Source organism: Podarcis melisellensis (assembly GCF_964234715.1).
Source record: "Podarcis melisellensis genome assembly, chromosome: 6".
Lineage (NCBI taxonomy): Eukaryota > Metazoa > Chordata > Lepidosauria > Squamata > Lacertidae > Podarcis > Podarcis melisellensis.
Window position 1 is genome coordinate 93,159,231 of NC_138538.1, and position 17,867 is coordinate 93,177,097.

The 17,867-nt window shown below is 45.6% G+C and overlaps 1 protein-coding gene across 1 annotated transcript in view; it reads right to left on the bottom strand.

The window, feature by feature from the left end:
* LHX4 (LIM homeobox 4) overlaps positions 1-7,274 on the bottom strand; it is a gene marked incomplete at its 5' end in the record, with an annotated part of 71,456 nt that extends 64,182 nt beyond the window's left edge. The window contains one exon of the mRNA XM_081915146.1: positions 7,199-7,274. Coding sequence (XP_081771272.1) covers positions 7,199-7,274 — 76 coding nt within the window. The remainder of the gene's footprint in view (positions 1-7,198) is intronic.
* Between the last annotated feature and the right edge of the window lie 10,593 nt (positions 7,275-17,867).

The following is a 17,867-nucleotide window of genomic DNA, read 5'->3' on the forward strand; positions in this document are numbered from 1 at the left end:
CATTCACCCCCCACCTCTCGACTACAGTCTCCGTGCACCTCTGGGTACAGACAGTTGAAAACAAGGAACCTCAGTACACTTCCCCACGCTGGCCGCTTAACCATTTCATCTGCCTAAATCTGCGGTTAAGCACGCTTCCCACACCTGCGAAAGGCGCAGCGCACCTGCCCTTTCTCCTGCGCAAGCTTCACTAAAAATAATATGAGCGCCGCAGAAAATGCGCATTACCATCCGAGCTTAAGATTCAAATTATTTACATATTATCCAGAAGCTTGTATTCTATAGCCCACGCAAAATCCTCTTTTAATTTTCTATCCTCCTCCTCTCCCTCCGCACTTTTACCCCTCCCCTCTCCCTTCCTGTTTATCTGTCTCTCCCCCCTACTTTTGGTTATTTACTTGCTCCTTTCAATTACTTTTAGGTGTTTAGTGATCAGGAAACTGTTTGTACTACGTGGTATACGAATGGTGACGCGCAGGGCACGCTAAAAACGGTTTTATACAAAACCACATTCATAAAATGCATTATAATATATAACCACTGTCGCACAATTCTCGTGCCTATGTGCCTAGGCAGGCTGCGTAAAAATCTAACCCCATTTCGGGAAGAGAAAACTCCTTGATTTGGAAAACATCAGCAGTGCGGACAAAGGAGGCGAGAGAAATCGGAGCTTGCCACTCCGAATTTAGAAAACCTGTCTTAGCCCAAAGCGTCGCCTTTCGCTCGGCAACCGGCGGCGAGGGCGAGTTCCCCTCTTCTCAAATCCAAGGAAGGGGAAAGAACACACACACACTTTGCAACCAACCCCCTTTGGGTCCAGATCTGGGCTGCCCTCCCCGCCGGGGTTCCATACTCAAGTTACATTTCGACACGGTGGAAAAGAGAGGATTTTCTGCTGGACGCAACAACATAGATATTCCCCATCATAGCCCAGTCAGTCTCGAGGGATGTGGGGGGGTCGGGCTGCCCAGTTCGCCCTCTCCGCCCGCCCCTCCCAAAGGAAAGGCGGCTCCAGTCCGGTCAGGAAACCGAAGTCTCCGGACGTCGTGGTGCAAGCGAGGTAGGGACACTGACAGAGAACGACGCTTCCCAGCCTTAAGTGAATTGGAGAAGGCCGAGAAAAGATATCAGAGAGGAGGCCAGGGGTATATCACCATGATAAGAGGTGACTTCGTCTCTCTCCTTACGGTCCCCAGGAGAGAGAATGAATTCACTCGACAAAGAAATCGGATCAAGTCACAGCCGAGAATCGGAGCAAGACCCGCACCTTCGTAACTATTCCACCTTGGATCTTTCCCGCTTCTGGCCTCCCTCGTTTTCCACTAGTAAGAACAACCAGAACGCGCAGAACCATTGGAGAGGGGGAACCAAAGCACGGGCAACCGAACCTCTCAGCTTATCTCAAATTTCACTCAAATCCAGATTCGGTTTTCTGGGTGGGGAAATCTGAATTGGGAGTCGGGATGGGAGGGAAGGAAGGAAGACATCTAACAGGAAAAGAAGGCGCATTTTATAGCCTGAATCCGAAACAACCACGTTATCCCAACTAACGTGGATTTAATTCGATTTGCGTCCTATTAATCCGAGTACAACCGAGGCTGTGAATTCCAGACTGGATCACTGCGGAAAAGGTGATGGGTTAGTCAACCGTTCAGAGAAAAGAGTTGCCTTAAAACAAAACAAAAAGAAAACACCTCTCTCTCCTCAACTGACTTGAAATTGGCAACACGCTTCGATTTCGAACCACCCTCTATCCTGGGAACTTGGGTTAACAGGGAAATCCGTTCCCTTTCCTTCGAGTTAGCCTGTTTGCTAGGGATGGGGTTGAAACCCCTGCATTTTATGGAATTACGGTAAATGAGCCAAAATTGGGGTGCGCAGGGAAAGAGGACGACGCAAACCATTAGTGAAGGTAAAGTGAGAGATGCAGTGCCATTTTGCCACAGATTTTCCGAGCGAAGAATTGTTCTTAAAAACAGGAGACGGTGGAGGGACACACCCAATACTGAGGAAAGAATGGAGTCTGCTTTTTTGGAGTGGCATCTGGGTGCTCAGAGCCTCGCAAAACGGGAGCAGTCAGAAAAAGCAGACGTGGCGGCGGGTGACGGCAGTCAGGCGTCCTTAACAGGTTAAACGCCTGCGCATCTCTATTAGGCAAAGAGCTTCCGAGCCTTTGCGGTGCCCTTTGCTTCTTTCCAGAAACGCCTAGGTGGAATCCCCCACCTGCTCCAACAAAAATTAAAAGATGCTTTAAAAAAAACCCCTCCATTAGAAAAAGCGCGCCCCTGTCAGACAGGGTCAGGATCAGGGAAAGAGAGAGGAGAGAAAGTGTATTCGGGTCCCGGGACCAGAGTTCCACGGTGGGCATTTGGGCAGGTGGGACTTTGCAAAGGAGGCGAGGGAAGCACGAACGCATTCACACGATCTGATGTATGGGATCGGGTAAGGAAGAAAACCCGTGGGGAAAAGAGTCCCGAGAGAAAAATCGGAAGGATTAAGAAGAACACGGGCACTTCGAGATGGAATAGAGATTTCAGCCCAAACATTTATAGGAATAAACAAACAAACTGGGAACCCGAGAAGGCCTAGTCGGAAAAGAGATAGCATCATCTACCCCGATTTCCAGGGGCTTGCTCTGCGCGGGGTTGTGGCCTTTGAGTCCTCGCGCGCAGAGACGGTGCTTTTATTTTTAATGCATTTAGAGGCGGGATAGTTTTTTTTGTTGTTTTTTTTGCGGGCCGACCCAAAATACTGAATGCACACAGCATCCAGCTCCGCCCAGGAGCGGGCAATCCTCTGCGTATTCCAATGTTGACAGAGAGAGATAAAACAGGGAGATATAAATATGTAAATGAATACTTTGACGTTTGTCTACACATGGAAAGAAAGGCAGGGGGAAATGGGGAAATGCAGACGCACGCGCGCGCACACTCCAGCGGTTAGATAATTGGAATTTAACGGACTTTCTGAGTTATATTCTAGGCCTAATTGAATTAAACCAATTGACTCTCCATTAGAAATACTCTTGCAGTGACCCAGGCTATAAATTTGGGGCACACGGTTTGCAGCAAGTTCCTGATCTATGTTTCCGCATGCAGTCAGCCCGTCTTTCTTTCCTTCCTTCCTTCCTTCCTTCCGCCCTTCCTTCCTTCCTTCCTTCCTTAATTTGGTTTTCAGAAAAATAGGAGCAGCAGCTCCGGAAAGAAATAAAAACGGGACGGGAGCCTAACCGAAAGATAATTCTCGATGGCGGGCGAGAAAGTCCTCGAAGAGGATAAATGGGGCGCAGACGAAAGAGCAAATTTAAGGTTCTTTCCCGCAAGAGGTACAGTCCAGTTTGCCAAAGGTGAAGAGCCACATAGCAAAGTATAGGATTCAAGTGTTTGCATCCACGCGCTGTCGCATCCCCAATTCGCATTTTTTTTTAAGGTGTAGGCTTCTCTAGGTGGAAATCTAAAGTTGGATTCCCGTGTAGCCGCGCCGTCGCCCCCCTCCCCAATATTGGAGCAAGGCCAAGCTCCATTCCGAGGGGTGTTAAGTTGACACAACAGGCCGGGGGTTCATCCAGCTCCCCAGTTTTCCAAACTGGGTTGCAGGCCAAGTTCAGCAAAGATGCGTATCCAAATACGCATTAGGATTTTTCTACGCATTTCACTCAGCGGAACCGAGTATTCAATCAGGCATGGGTACTGGGCTGCGCATGCACGTTTACTCGCAAGTTATTGTGTTCAATGGGTTTTACTCTCAAGTAGCGGAGTTGAGCATTGTGGTCCTGGAGCGGTAGAGGGATCCTAGCCGCTTTTTCCAGTCGGAAAGGCTCCTGGTTTGGGCGTCTCGGCTGTACTCCTCCCAGAGTCCGCCTTAAAGGAAATGCGCATCTTTCTGGTTCCTTTAGGAAGGCAGTTCCTTAAGCGGGGCCTAGCAAGAACCCGCTTTGTAAGAGGGATGCCTTATATTGTTTGCGTGAGTGGCTACTATCCGCAGGCAAGTTGAGCCGTGAATGATTGCAGATCAAACCATCCTAGAGGGAAATCAAAAGCGGCCTAATCTCTGCGTGTGAGTTTAGGCGGAAGCAGTGGCGTAGCGTGGGGGGTGCAGGGGGGCCCGGCCGCACCGGGCGCAACATCTGGGGTTAGGGTTAGGGGGCGCAAATCCACGGGTTAAGGGGCGCAAATTACTTGCCTTGCCCCGGGTGCTGACAACCCACGCTACGCCACTGGGCAGAAGCAAGACCCTCTGCGTTCAACGGGGTTTGATCCAAAGTAAGTGTGTGGGCTGGAGCCTGCTCCGCCTTAGCTGGGCTGGCACGCGGATCAGGGATCCCCGCTGCTTAGAGCACGATGCCCGCGTCTTAGTTAATAGGTTTTCTGGATCGAAGCCACGGAATGTTCCTACCGACAGAAATTGTTAGGAAATTAACATTCGGCTTTTTTTAAAAAAGACTCTCTTGGCCTCAAGTAAATGAGTGTACTTTCTCAGGATGGGTCCATTGCGCAGACAGGTAAGTGCCCCCAGCTTAAGGCTACACTTAAAACTGTCGATTTGAATAGGATTGTGCCGGATGCAGAGCGCAGCCCTTCAGTTTCACAGGATTTAGAGATGGCGGCGGCATTTAAGTCCCTGGGTTATTATTATTTTCGTGGGGCGGGGGAACACTAAGGCCCATGGAACGCTTCCTTACTTCCGAGTATGCATGAACAGGCTTCGGTTCTCCATAGTCCAGACTGGCTTCGGGGCGATGCCAAACATACGGCGTCAGCCGAGTGGGAGCAGCAGCCTTCTCTAAGCCGAGGGCTGCTTGCCCTGCGCTCAATTCTGAAACTAAAGATCTCCCTTTTGAAAGCCTCCGAGGCAGCCAGGTAGATTTACCGGCCCAAAGCAGCCAAAGGATAGCAGCAAGAGGCAGTGGGGAAGAGAAAGGAACAGCGAAGAACACGGCGTAGCGCACTTGTGCCACGCGCGCAGCAGCCGGGAAGGGCAGGCGAGGGCGCACAGCAAGCGGGAGATGCGCGACCACCTGCTCGCTGCACACAGAGAGACGCGCAGCCCTCCGCCACACGCAGGTCCCGAGTTTGTGCGTTCAGGGGGAAAGGGCGCGTGGGCACATCTGTTTCAGCACCCTCTCTCTCGGGACTTCACACGTGCACACAAACGTAGATAGAGAGACAGGAGGGTGACCAGTTCATACGCACGCGTGCATGCATCTATCCATAACGCGTCTGTGCATCCTGCGAAGGCGACACAGGAGGCCAGGACGCCCATACTGGCAAAACAGCAGCCGCTCTGCGGCTACAACGGCTCATATGACCGGAACCAAGCTGAATGTTTCCTTGGCCAGCAATGTCATATTGACCCAGGGAGGGGAGAGAGGACCTTTTCAGCATCGTTATGGGCAACACAGGAGCGCGGACACGATCCAGCCAAGTCGAACGCTCTTAAGTCCCGCAGTTTTCAAAAAGAGAGTAAAACACATGTTTTATTATAAACTCCACTGAAATGAACTGGGCTTAACAGCTGTTAAATCTGGGGGTGGACAGTGCCCCAATTTCTCTCACACGCACATACCCCGTTCTGAAACGCATTTATTTATTTGCAGAGCCCACGGAGGCCAGAGGAATTTAAGGAAGGGTAATGAGGTTCGTAGCCTTGAATTGTGTCCGGAGACTTCTCTAGAGGTGGCCCCATTTAAAAGGTACACAACACCCCTGCCATTTGCACACACATCGGCAGGCTTCCCGCTTGGCAACTTAATACACACATATATGTAATATATACGCACACATTACAAACCCGCAAACTGTGCATTTTGCTGCTTCATAGATGAACGGAGTAGACACATGTTTTATAAACAGACGGATTCCATGCCTGTCATCCCAGAAATCGGCCCCGAGGCATTTAGTTATTTATAAGTGAGTAACATACTCACTTAAGCTAACTTATAAGTTATTCGCTTATAAGTGAGCGAGGGGGTTTTAGGATTGCACTGGAGGCTGAAATCCTAATCATGACTTAGAAAGAAATATGCACTTAGGAGTCTGCCCCACTGAACTCAGGGGAAGAACTGGCAAGCTGACCCATGCCTGCTGCTTACCTAGACGCTGGTCTCATTTTAAATCAGTGGCTCTCACCTCTGAATATAGTTTGAGGCTGGGTTGCCAGGTAGATCGAGGCAGGTTCACAAGGAAGGATACAACAGACAGGTGCCGCGCTATATAAACAATACCGTCCACCAGCATACGTATTAAAAGATAAAGTTGGGGGAAATACGTTTTGCACAGGGAAATATATACATGATTGACTTCTCCAGACCTCCCTCACCTATTCGTACTCGTTTATATGCACATACTTGGGTCTACCTACCTTTTCCCGTAAACACTCCTGATCTATCTGCAGAGGCACACCGCGAAAGACACGCTGCACGTCTAAGAATAGACACCAGATAATCCCCACACTCCCCTCGGTACACGCATCTTCCCGGGGCTACAAATATACACGCGCGCACACACAAAAAAGGATGTCATTTGGGAAAGCAACGCACAAATCACCAGTGCAATGAGTTCGCAGCGGTTCGTGTGTCCGCTACTCTTACTCTCAAGAAAGCCACAGCGTTGGAGTAAGCAGCGTGGGGGGGGGGAGAGACTGGGGAACTGGGCGACAATCACTTTATTTAAAAGCAACAAATGCCCCCCTCTCATGCATACCCTTCGGATGGAGGCCCCACGAGGGAGGGGTGGCCCCCATTATTTGCCCCTTGGAAGAGGAAAAGGAGGGATTGGAGGGATCAGGCTTCAGGCAAACTTCTTGCGAGCCGCTGATGTCCTCCCCGATTCCTATACCTGCCATTCTTCTTTCTGCCTTCCCAATTCTCTGACCACTAACCTCTTTAAGCTTCCGAGGTGCTTTGAACGCTAAGATTATCCGTGAAGCAAAGAGACTCCTATGCACCTCCATGCAGCTATTTAAACAGGAAAAGTCACCAGCCCACCTGTTTACAACCTTGAAATATCGCTAGCGCAGCGCTACATAAACACACACGCGCACTCTGCTAGTCGTCTTCTTCATATCTGGGCAGCGCAGTTATTATAATAATCCTCCCTGCACCATTCGAGCTCCTAAGACTGCCAGTTTTCTTTATTATTAAATCAATGTGGGAGAGGGAGCGAGAGAGGGAGAGAGAGAGAGAGAGAAAATTCCTTACGTTGCATTGGCACACCAAGGATTTCTGGAAGCCCCTTGACAGAACCTTCTGTAGTGAGTGCTGAGGTTTGCATCATTTTATTTCAAACGTATCGAGCAGAGGAAAAAAAAATGGGGACGGAAAAAACCCCCAGGAGAATATATGTCTATAGATTTAATAAAATAAAAATTAAAAAAATCTTGATCAGTAACAAAAACAAAAAAACCACGGAGTATGATCGGGGCCGATCCTTCTAGGCGCTCTAGGAGGGCTGAGGCTGGCCCTGGTCCGCTCCAAATCCCCTTGGCTTCTCCTGCTATCCCAGTTTGACTGTATCCTGGGTTAAAAGTGCTGCTGCAGTGGTGCTCCTCGTCGTAGGAGCGCTGGTGGAGGAGAGGCAGCTTTGATTCATTCACACTGCAGGGAGAGGGCGTGACGTCACTTTCCCAGGGAAGCCACGCCCCCTCCAGCCAATCCCTGCGCGCCTCCTTTCAAAAAGACCCGGGGAGGGGGAAGAAGGCGATGGAGCAGCAAGTTCAGGGAGCGGAGCGCGTCTCGGGCGCACGGACCTCTCCATCATCGCCCTTGGCAAGGCGCGCCTGGGGGACATCTCCGCCCCTGAGCGCCAAGTCCTCATCCAAGCGGCTTCTTAGGTTTGCAGGCTGCTGCTACTGCACCTTAGAGCCCATCATCATCATCATTTTTTAAATTATAAAAAAATAATAATGATATACCGCCTTTCATCCTAAGATCTCAAGGCGGTTCACAACACAAAATTACTGTTGTTGCTATTCTTTCTTCTTCTTTATTAAATTTGTTTACCGACCTTCATCCAAAGATCTCAGCTGCTGCTGCGGCATCATCATCATTTTTTAAATTATATAAAAAAAATGATATACCGCCTTTCACCCGAAGATCTCAAGGCGGTTCACAACATAAAATTACTATTGTTACTATTCTTTCTTCTTCTTCATTAAATTTGTTTACCGACCTTCATCCAAAGATCTCAAGGTGCTTCACGGCATAAAAATACAAGATAAAAAACACAAGATACATAATAAAAACTACAAGGAGGAACAAAACAAACCAGATCCCGCCCCGAAACATATTTAAAAGCATATAGGATGTTAATCAGCCCAAGGCCTGGTTCCACACGCTGAGTAAAGAATGAGTCAGGGGCTTGAGAAAGCGCCGCCCGCGGTTTTGTTCCGCGACCTCCCTTTCACACGTGAAAAGTCACCCGGCGCTGCGCGCTCCTGTCACGTGTGAATCCACGGCAATGCGCGAAGTCAAAAGCGCGGATCAAGCGGTAGCAGCCGGAATTTAGATGCCAAATCTGTTGAGAAGGGCTTACTGCACAATATCAGAACAAAGAGGGAAGGCGTTGAAAAAGAACCGAGCAGGGAATTTGAATAAATTCAGGTGAGCACGTAACTGCTTTTCTTCCCTGTATGACGTGATGCGTGGATGAGCAGCTAAAAATTGTATTTCTCCCTACAGGAGAATGGCAGCCCCTCCCAAACTTAAATGACCGTTTTCTCAGAAGTAATTTCCAAGTAGTTGGATGGGGCTTATTTTCAAGTTGATGGAATAAAGAAGCCGAGGCTTTGCTACTGTTTTAAGGATTTTATCATTTCCTTACTTTGCAATGGTTTTGATGACTATTCTGATTTTTTATTTACAGCCCCCTTCTATGCATGGGTTTTTCAAAAGCATGTCTTGATGTTTTTCAGTAGACTCACTCCTATGGGCAGAATATGGCACCCTGAATGGGAATTTCATGGGAACATTATGAAAACCTCCTTGACAGTCGCCAGGCAGAATATAAACAAAAACTACAAACAGAGCTGTAATTAAAACAGCACCAGAAGCTGATCAAACACATTACATTTTCAGATTAGGATCAGTGAACAATTTGAAAGAAGAGTTCTGGTGAAAAGAACAGTATGCTGTGAATTTCAAGAGTCCCAGTGCTTACATTTTTTCTTTAAAAATAAAATAAAAATCAGAAGCTCAAACACAGAACTGGGAAACACAGTTTTGGTGCATGTGTGAGTTGACTGCATTTATGATCTCAAATGACAATTTCAGCCTTTGTTCTGCTCTTTTCAGGCATTAGATTTCTTTATTAAACAAAATTATATACTGCTTGGTTGTAAGACATCCCTTTAAGTGGCTTACAAATATATATATATATATATATATATGCTTTCGTAGATTTTCACGGGTACAGGAATGCAGGTTTTGGTGTCCTCGGGTGTCTTCCCGTGTAAAAGTTGGGGTGTCTAGGCGACGTTTCGACGAGGTCTCACTCGTCATCTTCAGGCTGGTGCTTTCGGCTTCTTGTTACTGGAACAGAGCAGGATCTCAGTGTTTGAGTTCCTATAAATACTGTTGAGGGGGTGTGGTGTATAGCCTCCAATGTTCTGGGCAGAGAGGAAGTTCCCAGGCTAGTGTGCCTTTTCTTCTTTTGTTCCTTAATTACTTGAGGGATATCTTGAGTGATTTCTTGAGTGATATCCTGAGTACCACTTAGGTGGGTCATTAGGTGTGGATTAGTTGCTAAAGTCTTTGTGTCTTGACCTCTTGAACTTTGTGAAGAGTTTTTCTGAGAAGATGGCTGTACTGCACTTAGTTGTGCTCTGGCTTGGCTTCGTGTATAGGGGCGAGCTGTGGTTTTGTGGCCTGTGTCAGCCAGATCTGTGTAGGGATTGCAGGGGGGTGCAGCATCCGGAGGTGCCACCATGGTTTGGCTACTGGATGGTGTCTGTAATTTGTCTGTGGAGAGGGTCTGGGTTTGGGTCTGGTGTGGTTGATTGGTGATAGCGTTCTGTGTGCCTCTGGATCTGGTGTCAGTTTTTGTGGGGAGGGCTAATTTCCAGATGTCTGGCAAGCGGGATGTGTCATCACGCTTGTTCATGTTGTGAGGGTGTTTCTCTATCTCGATGGCTTCCATGATTATTCTCTTGTGGTGATGTTCCATGTTAAAGAGCAATTTGGAATCTGCAAAATTAATTTCGTGTCCTGTTTCTTTCATGTGTTGGAAAAGAGAGGAAGTTTTTTCTTCTTTTTTGACGGCATTCTTGTGTTCTGCGATACGTGCATTTATTCGTCTGTTTGTTTGTCCAATGTACGTGGCTGGGCAGACTTTGCAGGGTATTTCATAGACCCCTTGGTTTTCCAACTGGATTTTATCCTTGGGGTTTCTGAGGATATTGGCTATTTTTTGGTTGGTGCAAAAGGCTGTTTTGATATTGTGTTTATGGAGGATTTTGCTAATTTTATCTGTAGTGCCCTTGATATAAGGAAGGAGGGCCATGCCATTGTTTTCTTCTGTGTCTTGGTTTTTGGGGGGTGTTTCTTTTTGGATTAGCTTCGTAACCCTGTTTTGCTGGTATCCATTGGCAATTAACACATTTGAGAGATTCTGTAACTCAGTTGTCAAGTGGTCTTTGTCAGCCAGGCGTTTGGTTCTGGAGATGAGAGTCTTGGCTACGGAGTTTATTTGTGCAGGGTGGTGGTGTGATTGTGCATGTAAGTAGCGGTTGGTGTGTGTTTTTTTCCGGTAGATAGTGTGTCCTAGGGAGCCATCAGGTTTTTTGTAGATTAGGACGTCAAGGAAGGGAAGTTGGTTGTTGGCTTCTATTTCCATAGTGAATTGTATTTTGGGGTGTAGGCTGTTGAGATGTGTGAGGAAGCTATCCAGTTTTTCCTTCCCGTGTGGCCAAATTACAAAGGTGTCGTCAACATATCTGAGCCAAAGTTTGGGTTTGTGTTCTGACTTGTCTAAAGCATTGGTTTCAAAGTGTTCCATGTACAGGTTTGCGATGACCGGTGAGAGGGGTGATCCCATAGGTGCTCCTTCTATCTGTTTGTATCTTTGTCCATTGTGGATGAAGTACGTGTTGGTTAGGCAGTGGTTGGTCAGGTCCAAGATGTATTCGGGGGGATTGTATTTGTTTTGAATGGCTGTCAAGGCTTCATTAATGGGCACTTGTGTGAAGAGAGATACAACATCGAAGCTCACAAGTAGGTCATTAGGATGTAGGTTTTGCTTCTTTATTGTTTCTATGAACTGGAAGGAGTTTGGAACGTGTGAAGAGATGGATTCTGCATAGGGCTGAAGTTGCTTGGCGAGAAATTTAGCGAGATTTTGTAGAGGTGAGCCTATGGAGCTGACTATTGGTCTGAGTGGTGTTCCTTCTTTGTGTATCTTGGGGAGGCCGTAGAGTTTGGGGCATCTGGATGATTTTTCTCTGGGGATGATTCTTAGCTGGATTTCTTCACTGATAGGAGAGGCTTTTATTTTGGATTTGGTGGTTTTTTCCAGATAGGTGGTGGGATCTGTTTTTATAGGTTGGTAGGTAGGATCTTGGAGTAGGTTTGATAGTTTTGCTTGGTAGTCCGATGTGTTCACCTAATCCACACCTAATGACCCACCTAAGTGGTACTCAGGATATCACTCAAGAAATCACTCAAGATATCCCTCAAGTAATTAAGGAACAAAAGAAGAAAAGGCACACTAGCCTGGGAACTTCCTCTCTGCCCAGAACATTGGAGGCTATACACCACACCCCCTCAACAGTATTTATAGGAACTCAAACACTGAGATCCTGCTCTGTTCCAGTAACAAGAAGCCGAAAGCACCAGCCTGAAGATGACGAGTGAGACCTCGTCGAAACGTCGCCTAGACACCCCAACTTTTACACGGGAAGACACCCGAGGACACCAAAACCTGCATATATATATATATATACACACACACACACACACACACACATACATATATACATATAAATACACACACACACACACACACACACATATAATCACACCCCCATTAAAATTCTTGATAAAAACAGGTATATAAAAGATAACTAAAAGCAACAGTAGCTTAACAGAGATTCCAGACAAGTAACTTCTCCTTGCCTGGGTAGGCTTGCCTAAGAAAAAGTATTCTAAGCAGCTTCTGAGAAGAATACAGTGAGGGAACTTGTCTGATGTCAAGAGGCAGGCAGTTCCAAAGTTTAGGTGCTGTAGACAAGTGGAACAGTGCTGAGATCTGCCATGATAGTAAAGAGTTAAACCCTGAAGGCATTTGCAGAGCCTTGGGCAAGCAGGGAATATGTAAAATAATTTGCCATACAGACTTGAAAGTCTAGCAAATCTTATTTGTGGTTGTGAAAAGCCAAACCACCACAGGGACTGAAGGATCTACAGCTGTGATTTAAAAACATTTTCTTAAAAAGAAAAAAGAAACTTAGTTTTTTTAATTCTAAAGAGGAGAAAGTTAAACTTTCTGCTGCAATTTTTTCCAGAGGCAAAAAAAAATAGAGATGAGAGTTTCAGAGGCACCCAAATAACAAACAAACAAATAAATTTTAATGTGCATTTTAGATTCTCAATCTCTTTCCTCCCCTCCCTTGATAGTGGTACATTCCGCCCCACCCCCATCAATGGCTCCAGTAACATAAGCATAGGGAATGGGAAGGTGGAGGAGTGGGGGGGGGGAAATAAGTTAATTAATTGTAAAGAGCCTACCAAATGTCTTGCTAAGTTTTATTGAAAGAAGGCCATTCAAAATGCTGTGCTGTGATTTAATGAAAAATATTCTTTTTAAAAGATGTGTGCCATTTATTCCCTTTGTAAACAGGGCATGACTCTAAGTTATCCAGGGAACAAGCTTATTGCAATGGCTGGAGTTTGCTACGAGATCAAGAGCTGGACAGCAACAAAAATAACTCACATGTTTGCCCTGCACCCCAAGAAAGGAAATACAGTAGTGGAGTCAAAGTACAGCTAGTGGGTTAACTCCTTTAAGATTGCTCATAGACTGACAAAGATTGTGGAAGAAAGGGGCCAAGTTCACCGCATGTACTTTGTTAAAGGAAAATATAATGAAAATGATGTACAGATGGTATTTGACTCCTGTAAAATTAGCAAAGATATATCATAATTGTGACAATATATGTTGGAAATGCAAAGAAAAGGAAGGAACCTTTTATCATATGTGGTGGACCTGTCCCAAGGTGAAAGACTTCTGGGAAAAGATTTATAATGAATTGGAAAAAAAATGTTGAAATATACATTTATAAAGAAACCAGAGGCCTTTCTTCTTGGAATAACAGGTTTGGAATTGCCCAAGAAAGATGTTAAACTATTTTTGTATGCCACAACTGCTGCTCATATTTTGTTAGCTAAAAAGTGGAAAACCCAAGAATTACCAACAATAGAAGAATGGCAGATGAAGATGATGGATTTTTCGGAGCTAGCCGACCTAACTGGAAGAGTCCGCGACCAGAAGGAGGAGGAGTATCAGGAAGAGTGGAATAAATTTAATGATTATTTAGTTTAATTTGTTAAGGTAAATTAACTGAAAGTAGCTTGCAGATACTATATGGGCTTAGGATTTTACTTAAGTGATGAATTAATATGTTTAATTCCATAAGGTGAAGATCTAAGGATGTTAATGTTTAAGTTAAATTTAATAAGAATTGGGATTTGGAAAACCGTTAAAAGGACATGCAATGAAATTCAACCAAGGGGAAGCGAGGAAGTCTCTTAACAAAGTTAATAAGTGTAATTTTCAATAAGGCTATGATTTATGTTTGTTTGTCTTGTTTGTTTGTTTGTTTGTTTGCTTATTGTGAAAACTAATAAAAAATTATGGGGAAAAAGATTGCTCATAGATGGTGTGTAACTGAGTCACACACTGAGTAGAATTACTCAAAGTAACAATACAACTTGCTAGAGGGGCATGGATTGCTAAGGCCATTCACCCACATTTGGGGGGTTTGCTTAATAATTCAGTACTTCTGGAACAAAACATTTTATGAAATAGAATTAAGGGGCAAAATCTGACACTTAAACCTCCTATGACTTTATTATCCATTTTTTGATGGTGCAGACAAACCCATATTCTTCAAGGGTTTATTAATCTCCTCCTTTATAGCGACACACATTGTAATTGCCCACAGATTAATGAATCAGATTAATGGAAATTTAGGTGAACAATGATGTTCTCATTGACACTTAGCATAAAGGAGAAATCCAACAAAAAAATACAGTTCATTGTATACAAAATTGTTTTGCTTTCACTAGATATATTTCAGGCAAAGACTGGAATGCCCTCTTTATGCAGATATGTCACAGACTGTTTTACATAACCCCACCCCTACCTTCTTTTATTACATAAAGTGGTCTTATTTATGCTATATCTTATTTATGTTCTATTTAACCTACATGATTAGTCTGGCAGAAGCCTAGTTCTGCCCCTTATGGCTCCCCCTTATGTATGAAAATGATATTATTTGTAATGCTTTTATTTATTTGAATTTTATTTCCCCTTTGATAACAATCCGTATTTAACCTGTAATATTTTGATGGACTCCCGATCCATTTTACCCCTTAGGGCCTGTTGCCATCAATGATCTGCATTGCTGTATTGGAAAAAAAAAATCAAAGTCTTATTACCGTATTTACCCGAGTCTAATTCAAATCTCACTTTGCAGAACCTTGAAACCAAAAAAGTATTTGCTGGCAAATGTAAATGTGTCATCAAATCTAGTGCACACCTTAATTTTCACAAAGTAATTTGGCAAAAAATGGTGTGCATTAGTTTTGAGCAAATATGGTAACTTCAGTGAGAGAGCTACTCCCGTTATTTATAAACCCTGTGCAGGGAAACCCTATTTAGAAAGTGTGAAAGAAATTAAATTATTAAAGGATCTTGTGAGCTCAAAGTAACCAGTCACAGAGCAGGCTGCCTGTGTGCTTTGCATGATTCAATACTCTGGGTCTTCTTCTAATCAGCATCACAGAGAGTGGATTGTTGCATTAAAGGTAAAGGTAAAGGTACCCCTGCCCGTACGGGCCAGTCTTGACAGACTCTGGGGTTGTGCGCCCATCTCACTTAAGAGGCCAGGGGCCAGCGCTGTCCGAAGACACTTCCGGGTCACGTGGTCAGCGTGACATCGCTGCTCTGGCGAGCCAGAGCTGCACACGGAAACGCCGTTTTTACCTTCCCGCTGGTAAGCGGTCCCTATTTATCTACTTGCACCCGAGGGTGCTTTCGAACTGCTAGGTTGGCAGGCGCTGGGACAGAGCAGCGGGAGCGCACCCCGCCGCGGGGATTCAAACCGCCGACCTTTCGATCGGCAAGCCCTAGGTGCTGAGGCTTTTACCCACAGCGCCACCCGCACCCCTCTGATTGTTGCATTAGGTGTGATCTAATTATTCACACATCCCTAATGGAGCAAAACAGAATTCTGCTCTTAGAGGAGGATGTCTGTGGTGTCTCTGCGTGAGTCACTGCTCTGGGCTGACCTTCCAATCAGATCAATGACTAAAGCAGAATCAGAGGGGGTGAACTCCTCAGGGAGTGATAACTCCCACTCTCACATACCATAAAAGTAACCCTTAAAAACATGAGTGAAGCACACCTCCTATTTTAATTCACAAAGTTCGAGAAGTACGGAGATAAGCAAATGATGAAATCTCTCCATTTAAACCATTGTCCTAAAATACTTTACTGTGGCTGGAATGGACCCAGTAATTTTAGAGCAAGGTGACAAATTGCTCACAAGAACACAATGGGAAATTTCATTGCTGGGCAATAAGTTAACATGCACATTAACTTATTGTGCGGGTGCCCTGCAACTTCATAGGCTTTCAGCACCATTTCACCATGGACAGCACTCTGCTTTGCAGCTCCCTGAAACATTTTTTTTAAAAAAAAAACCGAACCCAGTACAGTATTTACATTTCTAAGTTTTTTCCTTGAGACAGAAATTCACATCATTTCGTTCTTAAGTCTAACAAGAGGCTAGGTAGAGGGGCTGGGACAAAAGGACCGACTCCCCTCTTAGAAGGCTATTTATGGGGAAATGTCCTAGAAATAAAATACAGACAGGACTCCTCCTTCCTCTTAACACAACAATTGCTGACGGAGAAGATAGAAAGGGGAAGAGAGCCTGCAGAAAAAATTGTGTAGAAAATGGCTGTGATATGCAATATGGCAAGATGGTGTTGTGTTAGAGGTACATAAATGTTGCAATGATAAAAAGATACTGAATTTTTTCTTATTGCTCTGGTGCTCAAGGCACAACACATTCAGGCTGATTCTGGAGGGCCTTGAATTGTTACACTGTGAGGAGCTAAGGGCCATAATTTGGCAGTAGAACATCTGTTTTGCGTGCAAAAGGTCCCAGGATCAATTCTCAAAACTTCAAGGTAAGGCTGGGAGAGACCTCTTTTTAAATCTAAAATACTGGAGAGTCATCTTATATGCCTCCTTTTCGCAACTCCTGCAGCCAAGTTGGAACCAAATGTATTGCACTGCTTTCCTTTGGACCACACCAGCGAAGCTGAGAGAGGGGTCTTGTTGTCTGGGCAACCCAGGGCTTGCGCCCCGGTGAGGTCACTTGGCTGCTACTAACTTAGCAAAACTAGACAGCATCTTAAAAAGCAGAGACATCACCTTGCCAACAAAGGTCTGTATACCGGTAGTTAAAGCTATGGTTTTCCCAGCAGTATGGAATTGAGAGTTAGACCATAAAGAAGGCTGATAGCAGAAGAATGGATGCTTTTGAATTCTGGTGCTGGAGGAGACTCTTGAGAGTCCCATGGACTGCAAGAAGATCAAACCTATCCATTCTTCAGGAAATCAGCCCTGAGTGCTCACTGGAAGGACAGATCGTGAAGCTGAGGCTCCAAGACTTTGGCCACCTCATGAGAAGAGAAGACTCCCTGGAAAAGACCCTGATGTTGGGAAAGATGGAGGGCACAAGGAGAAGGGGACAACAGAGGACGAGATGGCGGGACAGTGTTCTCGAAGCTACCAGCATGAGTTTGACCAAACTGTGGGAGGCAGAGGAAGACAGGAGTGCCTGGCGTGCTCTGGTCCATGGGTCACGAAGAGTCGGACATGACTAAACAACTAAACAACAACAACAACTTACTAAAAACAACACTGGAGGCAGCAGTTATGAGTTACTGATCTCTGCAGCCACAGCAGGCGCTGTGATTCTCCAGCAGTTTGACTTCACTCCCAGAGGCGCACTCCATTGTCTCTTGAGACAGAAGGATGCCAGCTGTTAGTAGCTGGCCCTAAGCTGGATGGACCAATGGCCCGACTCAGGATAAGGCAGCTTCCTAATAATTATGTATTCCTCTGGAAATCATTACCCAATTCAGTTATTTGAACGTAGCTCCTCTATTAATATAACTCTATGCCATATACGGAAAGTGGCGCTGTGGGTTAAACCACAGAGCCTAGGACTTGCCGATCAGAAGGTTGGCGGTTTGAATCCTCGCGATGGGGTGAGCTCTCGTTGCTCGGTCCCTGCTCCTGCCAACCTAGCAGTTTAAAAGCATGTCAAAGTGCAAGTAGTTAAATAGGTACCGCTCTGGCGGGAAGGTAAACGGCGTTTCCGTGCACTGCTCTGGTTCGCCAGAAGCGGCTTAGTCATGCTGGCCACATGACCCGGAAGCTGTACTCCAGGTCCCTCGGCCAATAAAGCGAGATGAGCGCCGCGCTGCTTCAGGATACTGGAGACCTGTGGGCAAGTCAATGGCTTACCGCCATTTGGGGGATCTTAAAAATTATAGGCCAACTAGTCTGATTTCTATTCCTTGGATGCTGCTAGATAGATCATTGTAATAAAACAACTCATCTGTAAGCATGGGAGGG